General features: G+C 28.5%; 1 protein-coding gene across 1 annotated transcript; it reads left to right on the plus strand.

Annotated features, from left to right (window-relative positions):
- Window positions 1-659: 659 nt before the first annotated feature.
- On the plus strand, window positions 660-2542 carry LOC112291673 (uncharacterized). The gene is made up of 2 exons (XM_024539448.3): window positions 660-1790; window positions 2078-2542. The coding sequence occupies exons 1-2, from the start codon at window positions 1278-1280 to the stop codon at window positions 2288-2290; spliced, it is 726 nt and encodes a 241-aa protein (XP_024395216.1). The 5' UTR covers window positions 660-1277; the 3' UTR covers window positions 2291-2542.
- The last annotated feature ends 10515 nt before the right edge of the window (window positions 2543-13057 follow it).

Raw genomic sequence — 13057 nt, forward strand, 5'->3', positions numbered from 1 at the left:
ACCGAAGACCTTGGCATCGTTTACTATCCTGAAAGCTTGCAAATGGGGCACGAGATTTTATCTTAATTGGCTTATTGTATCTTAATTGGCTAATCAATCTTACATACCCCAGTAGATATCAATCGATATTTAATAGAATTTGTTAAGTCAAAATTTTCTACAAAAAAAACTATTTTTTTTTAATATCAGTATGGAATGAAATGTTGGTGACAATATTCCAGAGAAATTGTATTAGAAAAAAATCGCATGCTTCAGAATCATCATGGCTTTTAAGCATGCTAACCTGTTTCAAAAAAAATTAAAAGAGTGCTTTTGAGGAAATGAAGGTCTAGCGAAAGGCATAATGACATTTTTAGTTTAGGGATACAAAATTCTTCACCAACTCGCACATACAGTTGTAATTTGGTTCATGAATTTCGTTTATAATTTCATTTAATCAATAATAATAATAAAATGAAACTTCAATTCGGACAAAACTTGAAATTCCAAGAAAAATGTCACAATTTTGACATACCCATTGACAATTAATACCTACACATAACAACCACAAACAATTCTACAAACCTAAACAAATTACTTGCTTCTGATAATTGAATCTTGTCAAAATGATGAAAACCATAAAAACCAAAAGTGTCACACACAACAAATCTCCTTTGCATCCCAAGTGTATTCAAATCCTTCCTCACTCACTCTCTCAATCACTCACTCTCACTCGCTTGCTTGCTTACTAAGTTGCCTGCGAGGAGGAGGAGGAAGTGGACGATGACCTAATTTGCAGCAGCAGCATCGAATCTGCGTGCCTTGTTAACACCCTTCTTCATGATCCCTCCGTCCCATATTAGGGACTACTTACTTGCACGACTGACTGAGCTGACCCACAATTTTGCCTCTCATCTCGAGTGCTGGATATCCCATGAGTGAGCTTGGTTTCGTTCTGGAGATGGATGAAGATTTGCACCAGGTGTGAGTGAGTGAGTGCAGATTTGTCGGGACTTCTTTGTCAGCGTAGTCGTTCCTATTCAATTCCCAGGAGTTGAGTGTCTGGGTTGAGTAGTAGTAGTAGTAGTAGTAGTAGTGTGTGTGTGTGTGTGTGTGTGTTTGCATTTGCATTTGGACTGACGGTGTAATTGGCAGTCTTTGGTGTCTGAGCTTAGGGGACTGTTTTTTAATCAATTGCATTTGCTGTGCTGCGCGTGTATAAATTCCTGCTGAATTTGAGAGGTTAGGCAATTGCAGCTTAGGGTAGAACGTGGGTTGGTGTGAATTTTCTCTCAAAGATGCGTGTCGATAGATTTGAGAAAAGTCCGGTTTGGTCTGGTCTGGACTGGTGTCAAGGCGCATGTAGCGACGTCAGATTGCAGCTGCCATGGCCCTTCAAACCCTTGCAATCTGTGGGGCAGCAACTGTTCACCTCGTTGCAGAACCAATTCAGCCCTCACCCCACGAAAAGGTTCGCCAAAGTGCCCACCAGTTTTAGGGTTTCGAATTCCGAGCTCCATGCGTTTCAAGCTAGAATCGAATCTTTAACAGCAAAATTTCCCCTATGGGTGCAAAAGAAGGGGCAGCAGAGGACCCCTAAGTTGTCACCCGAGGAGCAGGGAGACGCCGAGGAGCGCGCATTGGCAATTGCTTTGGCAGGGCGGCAGAAAGCTACGATACTCGAGTTTTATTCCCCCAGGTGCACGCTATGCCGGTCGCTGATGCAAGTGGTCGAGGACATACAGCGGAGGGAGGGCGATTGGCTGCGCATCGTAATGGCGGATGTGGAGAATAAGACGTGGCTTCCAGAGGTATTTGGATGGCTCTCCCACCTCCCTTTTCTCGTCATTCGCACTTCTATCTGAGTTCACATTTTGTATTTAGAGCCTCTAGCTAAAGCTCAAATCTGCGGTTACATGAACTCAATCCTGTCTTCTCTTCTATTCCTTTTGGATTTCAAGTTTTCGCAATGCACAAAATTGTGAGACTCTAGATGAGGGTGCAGGCAATATCTGTTTGAATTGTTTCTATTTGCATTTTTACAGGGGTTAACACTTCTTGAAGGGTTGATCAAACTGTTTGGATACTTTGTTGACAGGCTTCCCTATACGATATAAACTATGTACCATGCTTTGTATTATTGGACTCGCAAGGCACGGCGCTGGCCAAGACTGGGGTCCCGCACAGCCGTATGCATGTTTTGCAAGGGTTGTCATACTTGCTGGAGAGCATGAGACCAATCCGGGGGGCCTTGAAACGGGTCCCTGTGTCAGAGACGGATTTTGATGGCAACGCTAGCAGCGAAAGTTAACCACATTTTGTGATCCACAATGTCTCGAGTGCTAGCTTCTACTAGAATGTTGATATCCAGTTTTACAGTTACAAGTTGATAGGGTGAGTTGATTACAAGGTCGTTGTATCTGCATAAGCCACTTAGGGATTTTTGCCTAGATGAAGCTCAGAAACAGCTCTTCGTTGCAGCTTCTTACGTCTAAATTTTCATGGAGGTTTGCTTGGAACATGTCAACTATTTACTTTTTTTAATTTTAGTTCAGGTTCCTCACATTTTGTGTATAATTATTTTTATATGAAGCTTAGAATACTGTCGTCTCTGCTGCAATTATGCTGGACAGAAGTCTGTTGGCGAAGGAGCCTGTTTTCTTTCTTGTTGTCAGGAGTGTGGGCTTCAGGGATAACTTGCCACACAAATCCCAGTTATCACGAAGGCAATCCCTGCAGCCTACACTTCTTTGAATGCCAACGAGTACCAATGGACGTTGAGGAGCAAGAGAAAATTACGAATGAAAGTGGTGCCTGAGCGGAAGAAGGGCAGTGACAGCATGTGGTGGACTCACAAGTGGTGGTAGGTGTGTGTATATCTGCAGAATTGAACTAAACTAGACTCTTCAAATACTTAACTCTAATTTCTATGTTTTTGAAATCATATTCTGTATGATCTTAGTAATATTTGGAAACATTTTCCAAAAATGTTTTCCAATATATATAGGGGTATATGGTGAATGTTAAATATACCCAGGTTTTTACTAAATTGACTTGAGCATGATTAAGAATATGGTAATTATGATGAATGTGGTTGGTTTTTATTGGTTTTGGATTCAAGAGTGGAGAAATGGATTTAGGGGTTATTTTTCTTTTCATGATGAGTGAGTCAATTTAGTAAAAGCTTGGGACTATTTAACATTCTCATATATATATATATATATATATATATAACATTCATGCATGTGGTTGCTTTTTCATGCACAATAAACACAAAAGTCGTATCAGAAATATGAATTTAAATGCATAAAATAATATAACTAGACTTTTTTTGTAAAAAACATGAATCTTTTGGTTTTGACAGATGTTAAGCAGATGTTTTGGATTAAAAAGATGATGTATTTTATATTGCAATTCTTTGATTTATTAAAAATAATACAAACCTTAAAAACACTTATATAAGATCACAAAGTGCATTCTTATTATATTAGTTTTGTGGAAAATTTCTTGTAGATTTTACTCTTCTATGAATGAATATCTGCATGCAATAAAATATTTCTATGCTATAACTGCTTCAAAAAATATTTAAAATTTTATTACATGTTTTAAATGATATATCAGTAAAATATTTTTAATTAAAAAAATTAATATATGCATGTTGCATTATTAAAACTATCAATTGATTGATGTCATTAGAATATGCATATATATATATATATATAATTTGATTTATTTAGAAATTAAAAAAATACCTTTAATAAGGATAGAATAATTTTTATGTTGAATAATAACTAAACTAAATAATAATCAAATGGATTGAAATGACATGTTAAACTATAAAATTTAAATTTTTGTAGACAATATTAAAAGTTTACTGATTCAAAACTATATACATTGATTACTTGAACATTTCATATTTTTCATTTCTATAAAATTATTTTGCTAAAAAATAAAACAATAATAATTAAAATAAAAAATATTAAGTTATGTTTCAAAATAAAAAACATTGAAAAAATTAGATTAAAAAATAAAATCAATAAATATAAAAAAATATATATTTTTTTTTAGACATGTTAAAATTTAAAAAGAAAGTAAATATATTTAAAACTAAATCAATTAAAAAATATATTATTCAATATTAATTTTTTTTATATATCAATCTTAATTTTAATTAGAATTATGAGATTATATTTTTAGAATATTTAAAATTCTTATTTCACTAATTAGTTGTTGTGAGCAACTTGCTTACTAGTAAAGTAGTAAGACTAGCTCACTTATAGTTGCTAACAATCTACTTTCAAATTCAAGGTGGATGGATTAATTCTATCTATCTAACTAAGTTTGGTGTGCTGGATATTGTAAAGCACAAGCATGATATAGCTCTTGCCAAAGCAAGGGTTAGATAACTCAATTTAGTTGCCCTTGCAAAATAGTGCAAGGTTTGAATCTTAAGCCTTACAAAGCCATGTGGCATAACTTGATGTCAAAATTTTGACTTTAATCAATTACCTCTATTAGTAGTTAAGCGAGATTAAAGTTTCTGATATATTAATTTAAAAAATAACTATATAACTTAAAATATTGAAAAATATAATAAATATTTTTTATTAATAAAAATTAAAAAATAATTTATGTTTATATTTTATTTCTTATAATAATATCAAAATTTAAATTTAAATGAAGCAAGGTGTAAGTTTTTCAATTTTTTTTAAAAAAATAACATTAATAATATATATACTTTTTACTTTAAATAGTTTAAAAAGATGTAAAAACAAAGTTTATTGGTTTTTTCTAATTTAATTTTTTAATGAATTTTATATTAATTATAACATTGGTTTTAAAGCAATTTATTATCAACCTATTTTTTCAACCAAAATGAGTATTTTATTGGTTTTAAGTAATTTTTAATGACAAAAATGCAAAAGCAATTTTTCAAGGGTTTTCACAAAAACTATGTAAGATTTAGGACTTGGCTTATCAATGACTTTTCAAGCATTTTAAGCTAAAAATTCTTAATAGAATTGTGAATTTGTTTGAATTGCATAAATTTGCTCAAAGATGTATACAAACCATTTGAAATATGAGTGAAGTTTCAAGCATTTTAAATTTGTGATTTTCAATAACAGTAATTTTTTTAAAAAAAAGTGAATCTATTCAAAAAGTAAATGTGCATATTTCCATTCAATTCTTTTTACAATTTCTTTAATTATGGACATAATTTTAAGCATTTTCAACCATTAATTTAAAAAAAAAAAAGTCATAACAATAAATACAAAAAAAATCAAAGAATCACAAAGGCAAAAAAAAGTGAATTGTCATAATAAGACAAAAAATTAATGACAATATAGAAAAAATAGAATATTAATTAAAAAATGGTCATAATAACCAATAGCAAAAAAAAGAAAAAAAGAAAAAAAGAAAAAAAACTCAAGATATATGAAATAAATACAATCTAAAATAATAGTTAATTTGAAACAAAGATTGAAATCTCCTATGATATAGATCCTTTGCAATACAATAATGTAGCAATGAAGAAGAGACAAATCTAAGCAAAAATAATTTTTATGAGCTTTAATAGCTTTGTTAAAGCACAATAGTAGCAACAATTACATAGTAGCATGAATCAAAACAATAGAATAAGATGTAAAAATGTTGAAGATAATAAAAGAATAGAAGTTTTGTATAATAAGGATCTCTATACTGTAGTAATAGAAAAGTGATGTTACAAAGAGAAGCAAAACAAAAACACAACATAGACCTTATAAAAAAAAAATAGAATCTATTTTTTTATGTTAAACTTCAAAAATATAAAACTAGAGTTTTATTACAAATTTGTACAATATGAAGAAAAAATAATTTAGACAAATCAAAGAGATGGTGCAATGTACATGTAAAAGAACATATATTTTGCTAAATAGTGCACAAATACAAGCATGCTGATGTCAAGGATATGAATCTTGAAGAAAGAAATCCTCGATATACTTTTGTGTCACTCAAAAGAACTAGAAAGCCATTCAAAGATGATAAAATATTGAACTAGAATGTCTATTGCCAAAAACAAGAAGACTAGAAAGTCTTGGAATAAGACTAAGGACTAAAAAAGTGTTGATAAGAGTGAAGAAGGCTTCACTCTTGCTTCTATATATATTCTTAATTAGGAGCTATAAGGCAATGTCATATAGGACATCTAAAACATGTTGACTTTGTAAGACATATATCTTAACTTGCAAGACAAGTTTTATATATGTACGCCACATAGTTAGCTTGTTCTGCAAGCTACCAACATATGGTTAACTTGTTGATCAAGTTTCTAACCTACCAATCAACTACAAACATATGTTACGTCAAAACAACGTCAATGAAGCTTTTAAGAAGCTTCTTTAGAAGGTATTATGTATTTAATCTAATTTTATCTATTACTATCTAATCATATAGGTATTTACTAGAATATATATGTATATCTATGACAAATGACGGGTGATGTACAAGCTAGCCTAGAGACAACCAATACAACCAACTAAGGACAAATCAATTTCAACTAAGTAAGATTTGAAAGGAATTTCATGTCTTTGAAAGATTGATGCAATGGTTCTAGACTCTAACTATATTGCACAAGTCTCAAGTTTGAATCCAATGGCATGTGGTGCAAACTTATTTTCCTATTTGAACCCTTCTTTCAATACTCAGCCACTTTTCTCCCTTTTGCCTAAGCCATCTTAACCTTTGCTCTTCTTGCTTTGATTTTTGCAAGATGGCATGGACAAGAAGTACATGCATACAAATTTTTTAAATTCTAGTTCAATCAAGAAAGACAAAGTGACCTAAAGTTGGGCAAGGTAATAAGCTAGAAATATTAGGGCAAAGAAGGAAGCAACACAAATTACTAAACAAGGGCAAAGCAAAGAAAAGCTAGACTAGTGTCAGATAGATTTAATCCATCTATCCATCCATCTTGATAGATAAAAGCCCAATTTAGGTCATCTTTTGCCCTACCCACCCAAATGGGTAATATCAGGTAGGTAATGCAACATTACAAGGCAGCCCCTTCACCCTACCAACCCAGTATAGGGGCAGGTCTAGTGAACTAGTTACTTACTAGCCAAGTCGTAAGACCAACCTACATACTAGTCACTAGTCAGTTAGTCTGACCCGGGGAACAGTGGAACCGGTAACAGAGCGGCGACGGTGGAGACCGTGACCCAAAACAACAAAGATGACGACGAGATGATGATCCATGTGAATGCGTGCAAGCGCCGCTCAATCGATCACAGCGCACCTCTTCCTTTGCTAATTGATCCACATCTCAATTAATGACGAACTCCAATGCATTGCCGCCACTTACCCTCTGATTGTTTCGGTGTCGGCACAGGAAGAGGGCGATTCTGTTGGGTGTGGAACCGCCGCCGCATTGTCATGTTTAGTAAGCTGTTTTTCCAGTGGGTCGACGTCGGGGAATGGCGCTCATCGAGCCACCACCAAACTGACAGCAAAGAACAAAGAATGACAAGCTAAGCTCCAACCTTACACTCTTCATTAGCTCTAACGAGTTCATATAAACAAAAATAGAACATCGAAAAATGAATATTTCATGCTGGTTAAACAAATGTCAAAATAGTTGTAAATGTCTGACTAAAAAATGTGAAATCAGTTTTCTTCTGCCATCCCAACCACCTTAATTAGGGTTTACATTTGATCTCCTCACCATAGAACCATGGCAGAGTTACAACACTCTTTAGTGATTGTTTTAGTTGTCTTTTTAATAGAACAATACAATTTAAGTGATTTATCACAATACCAAATTATACAACATATTAGAATTTAAGACTTTTAGTTTGGTACTAATCTTCATTGATTTGATTTAAAATCTCAACATTTGTAGTTAGCAAACTCTAATCACTCCAAAGTCTCTCAGCTCATGAATCTTTGTATACCAACCTTGTTCTAAGTTGGCATTATATGTTACGATAATATGTTGTTAGTTGACAAAGGAGTAGCAAGACAAATATATGGCAAAAGGCGTTTCATAAAGACTATGAGATATATATCACACCTCTCACAATCAACCTATGCTACAATAGATATAAGATATTGACCTAGAGTTTGATTCATTTAAAATTTCCTAATGAATGACTACTAAATAGATACTTAAGAACCTTTAGAGGTTTGTTGCTCCATAATTCTAATTGTGCTAAAGCTCTAGATACAAATATTCTTTTATAAAAAGTAAAATATTTGAAACAATTTAAAGCTATAATTTATTTTTTTGGAGAGAGTAAATCTTAAATAATATTTTGTAAGACTTAAAATAAAATTAGGTCAGTCTTCGAAACTTAATTTTTATTTAGACAAAGATTTTTCTATAATTTTATTAAAAAAAACTATAATAGATATAACTAAAAAAATAAAATTATTTTAACAAAAAAAAAGTTATAAAGCATTATTAAGTATATGCACAATATAAGAATGGATTCTAAAATTTGATCTCTTTGATTACTATTTCTATAAAAAAAATCTTAGAATCTTAATCTCAATTACTTAAAAAAAAATGTTGAATGAGTTCAAAGCTATTGGCAACAAGATTGACACAAGTCTTTAGATATACATTATTTTTGACATTAGAAGATGATGAGAGCTTTCTTTTTAGAGCCATTTACTTCTTAATCATTATATATATATATATATATATATATATATTTATATATCTTCTTAAATTATAACTTATTTACTAGATGTTATTTAGGTATCAACTTTAGATTCAAAAATTATTAAGCCTTAGTAGCCAAAGAACATTTTAGCAATCAATATGAATAGACTAAAAATATTTATTTCTCTCAATTAAACAAATACACAATAAAAATAAAATTGATATAAAATATTTCTAAGAAGTACATGGAAAAATATCTAATTAAAAATAATTAAGCCAAAAATACGTATATTTAGATATTTCAATACATACAATTTAAATTAGAATCTCAAATTATATTATAGAATCTTATAAATAAAAATGATAATTATTGTGTAAATAAAGATTGTCATATATAAAAAATTGAGTCCCAAAAACTATTATTAAGTATGCAATCAAAATCAAATAAGAATTCGAAACCAATTCATTTATAAAAAAAGATTAAAAATCTAAATGTAACTTAATCAAGCTATCTTTTACTTTACAAAAAGAGAATCTAAGAATACAAGAGGATAAAAAATAACCTTCAAATTTATTCAATAAAAAAATCACTATAATTAAGAAAAATGTTACAACCATGACCTTTCTTTCTTAAAAACTTTCATAAGATTTGACTTGACAAGAATAATGAGTTAAGGGGGCTTTTCCACCTAAACCCTCAAACCTTAGTAAATATTGTAAAATCAATTATCATAAAAATACTAAGTAGATAAAATCCTATTAAATTAAAATAAACTACATCTACTTAATATGGTGGTACTTGATGGCACTTCACATGATACAATAATTGATACATCAAATCTTAATCTAACAAAAAGTCATCAATATCAAATACAATATAATAAGTACTTTGAAATCTTTAATTTTGGATCTAAAGAATCTAATAAGTGATATTAAAAAAAAGAAGAAGATAAGATTTGATTACAAATAAGCTACTAAAATTAACAATATAAGAATTATAGAGATATATTATGTGATCTCTCTTCTCTTCTCTTTTCTTTCTTTCTCTCTCTTTGTTCCTCTCCTTCTTCTTCCTTCACAATTTCTTTATTTGAAATAAGATCTCCACAATCACATTGTTGCAAACTTGAATAATAAAAACTAATCAAAATCTACATTAATTTCATATAAGACTCTACCACCTAATCATCTAAATAATTTGTAGCACTTACCTATAGAGGTTCCTTACCTATAACATAGTAAACTACTACATGTCAATACTTTTATTTCATCTAACAACAAAGTCAATGATATGCCAATAATAAGCTAATAGTAAGCTAATAATAAACTAATTATTTATAATATTAAAATATAAAATCCTAAACTAGTTTTTTTATTCTCTATTATAAAATAATATTAAGAATCAAATCTTTTTATTATAAAAAAATTTAGCATCTATCCTCACCACCAACTTAAAAGCATCCAATCTTAAATAACCAATAATATTTTCTATAAATCAATGTCAAAAAAAATACAAAAAAAGAATTTTTAATATCAATTAAGTCTTTGATATTGTCTTATAATCTGTTTATATTTAGCAATCACTTATTAATTTTACTTAGACTTATACAATCCATCTAAATAATCAAATTTCTAATAATAAACTTAGAACATACATCCCTAATAGATGTTTAATCTCCTTAAGACTCTTTAGCTATTTTTTCAATATAAGAGACTATTTATTACAACATTAAAATAATAAATCTTATTACACATAATAATGTAAAAACTACTATAATCCACAATACATAAAGATAAAAGATCAATTTTCTTCTTTGAAGTGAATAAGCTGATTTGAATAAAGCTATTTTTTTAATTAATTTTTTACCTTCTACTTACAAAATCCAATAATATCAAATCCTTTTCTATGTGAAAGAAAGAAACTTATCTTTGTAAGATCTAAAACAAAAAAGTGCAACAACTGATTATACACAGTTTTAGAAAGGACATTGAGCTTCATTTATACTATAGTTTTTCACATGCTAAGTCCAAATTGTATATTGAAACCAAATTTTTTATCTTTTCTCTTTCTAAAATTTAAAGCTTATTAGTCTATTTTATATTCTATTAAAAAAAAATTCTTAAAAAAAAGCCATCTTATCTAAATATTATCCAAGACATGCACAAAAACCAATGTAATTAGATATACTATAAGTTTATTCATGAAAATATAAAATAATCATTTTTTCATCTTATTTATCTTCATAGATGCAATATTAGAAATTTAGTATTATTTCTCTTCTACTTCAATTCTTACTTATGAAATTGAGAATTTTATTCTTTAATATAAGAAGTTTCAATAATTCCATTAAAATTACTCAATTTACAAATTATACTAGATTTTTTGAGTCCCCTTAAAATGTATTTTATCTACAAAATTATAAATTAAATAGAAGTTAATATAAAAGAGCTAGGATACAAGTTATAAAGAGAAACAAACTTTTATATATTAGAAATAATACAACAATACAATTACCTACAAGTATCAAGGAGGAGAATTCAAAGACTATAAATAAAGAAGTAAAATATATATCAAACAGAAATGAAAAAAATGAAATAAAAAAGTATGTATATTCAAAAAAACACTAAAAAATCTATTGTCAAAGGATAGAAACTAGACATTCTTGAAACTAGACTAAAAGCAAGAAAAGAATTGGCTAGAATAAAAAAAGAATCACTCTTATGTCTTTATATACTATTTAACTAGAAGCTACATAGTAACGTTCTATAAGACCTACAATATATGTCCAACTTGTAAGACATGTGTCTAACTTACAAGACAAGTTTTTTATATGTAAGCCACATGGCCAACTTATACCACAAGTGGCCAATATGTGCAACATATAGCAAAATATTTGGCCAAGTCTTCAATCTACCAATCACCTACAAACATGTATAAAATCAAATTTGCATCTGTAGAGCTTCTAAGAAGCTTTTCTATGGAAATTTATCAAATTTATTTACTTCTACTTATTTCTATCTAATTCCTATGAATCTAAGAAAATATGTATATTCATGATAAGAAGACGGATCTAACAAAGGTGAGATATAAGTTTTAATCAAATTCTCTATTTTTTACTTCATTCTATCAATCAATTCATTATTAGATAGTATAATTATTTGGTTTATTTTAGAAATTCTTTTTTTATAATTATGTCTTGAATAAAACTAATAAATAGATAATATTATAAGAGGGTCTCTAAGCTTTTGTTCTAAATAATATATTGGCTAGGTATTTAAAAGAGACTAAAATATGACTAAATATATAAAGAATAAATCATCAAATTGTAATAAATATTTATTTAATATAAAATTTCAAGCTTCCCAAAAAAGTCTTAGTATTAAAGATGAAAATAAGGAGATTAATAGGAAAGATGAAGAAATAGCTTAAGTTGTATTTAAATTCTTTTTAAAAATTGACCACTAAAATTCTTTCTTTCTATTATTTGAAGTTCTTCCTTTAATCTCCAATACCGCTTCTAAAAATTAAATGATAGAATAAAAATATTATTAAAAAAAATCTAATTCTTAATAAAATACATAAATCTATTGAAGTTTTAAGAAATAATAATGTTTTAAGACCAAATGGAGTAGGAATAGATTTTTTAAAAAATATAGGTTATTTATTAAAATATTATTTATAGATAATAAAAGACTCAATATAAAAAAGATCTTTTCTATAATCTATTGTCAAAGAAATAATTGCTTTAATTCTAATGAAAGATAAAAATAATCTATTAAAAATTTATTGAATAATTACTATTATTAATTTAATTAAAAATAAATCTTAATCTTCTTATAATTATAAATTCAATCCATTCTTTTAAAATTTATAAAATAAAGTGAAAAAAACTTCTTTTTTTTGAATATATACTTAACAATGTGATTTTAGTCCATAAAGTCACATATTATTCAAAATTATCGAAGAAAAATCTTTTGTTAATAAAACTATACTTTATGAAAGTTTTTGATTGTATTAAATTAGATTTTATCTTTAAGTTTATTTTTTAAAAAAACTCAATTTCGGTAATAAATTATCAAATTTAAAAAGAATCTTTTATAAGATTCTTAAGTCTATATTAACATTTACAACTAAAGATCATCTAAATTTTCAATTAAAAGATGTGTACAATAAGGTTTCTATTTAACTCTCCATCTATTTTCAAATTTGAAGAAATTTTAAATTTCTATATCAAAATAGTTGTTTGATTTAAAATTTTTATAGACTTACATTGCTTCTATATAACAAGCAAGTTTTTATTAGCTAGTACATTAATGATTGTATTATATTTTTTTTAGAAAAAATAAAAATATATTTAAGGTTATATCAATAATAAATTCTTTTAATATTTTATTAGGATTATATATAAATTAGCCTAAGTTTGCAATCCTATT

The sequence above is a fragment of the Physcomitrium patens genome, chromosome 14 (genome assembly GCF_059467195.1).
Source record: "Physcomitrium patens ecotype Gransden chromosome 14, ASM5946719v1, whole genome shotgun sequence".
Classification (NCBI taxonomy): domain Eukaryota; kingdom Viridiplantae; phylum Streptophyta; class Bryopsida; order Funariales; family Funariaceae; genus Physcomitrium; species Physcomitrium patens.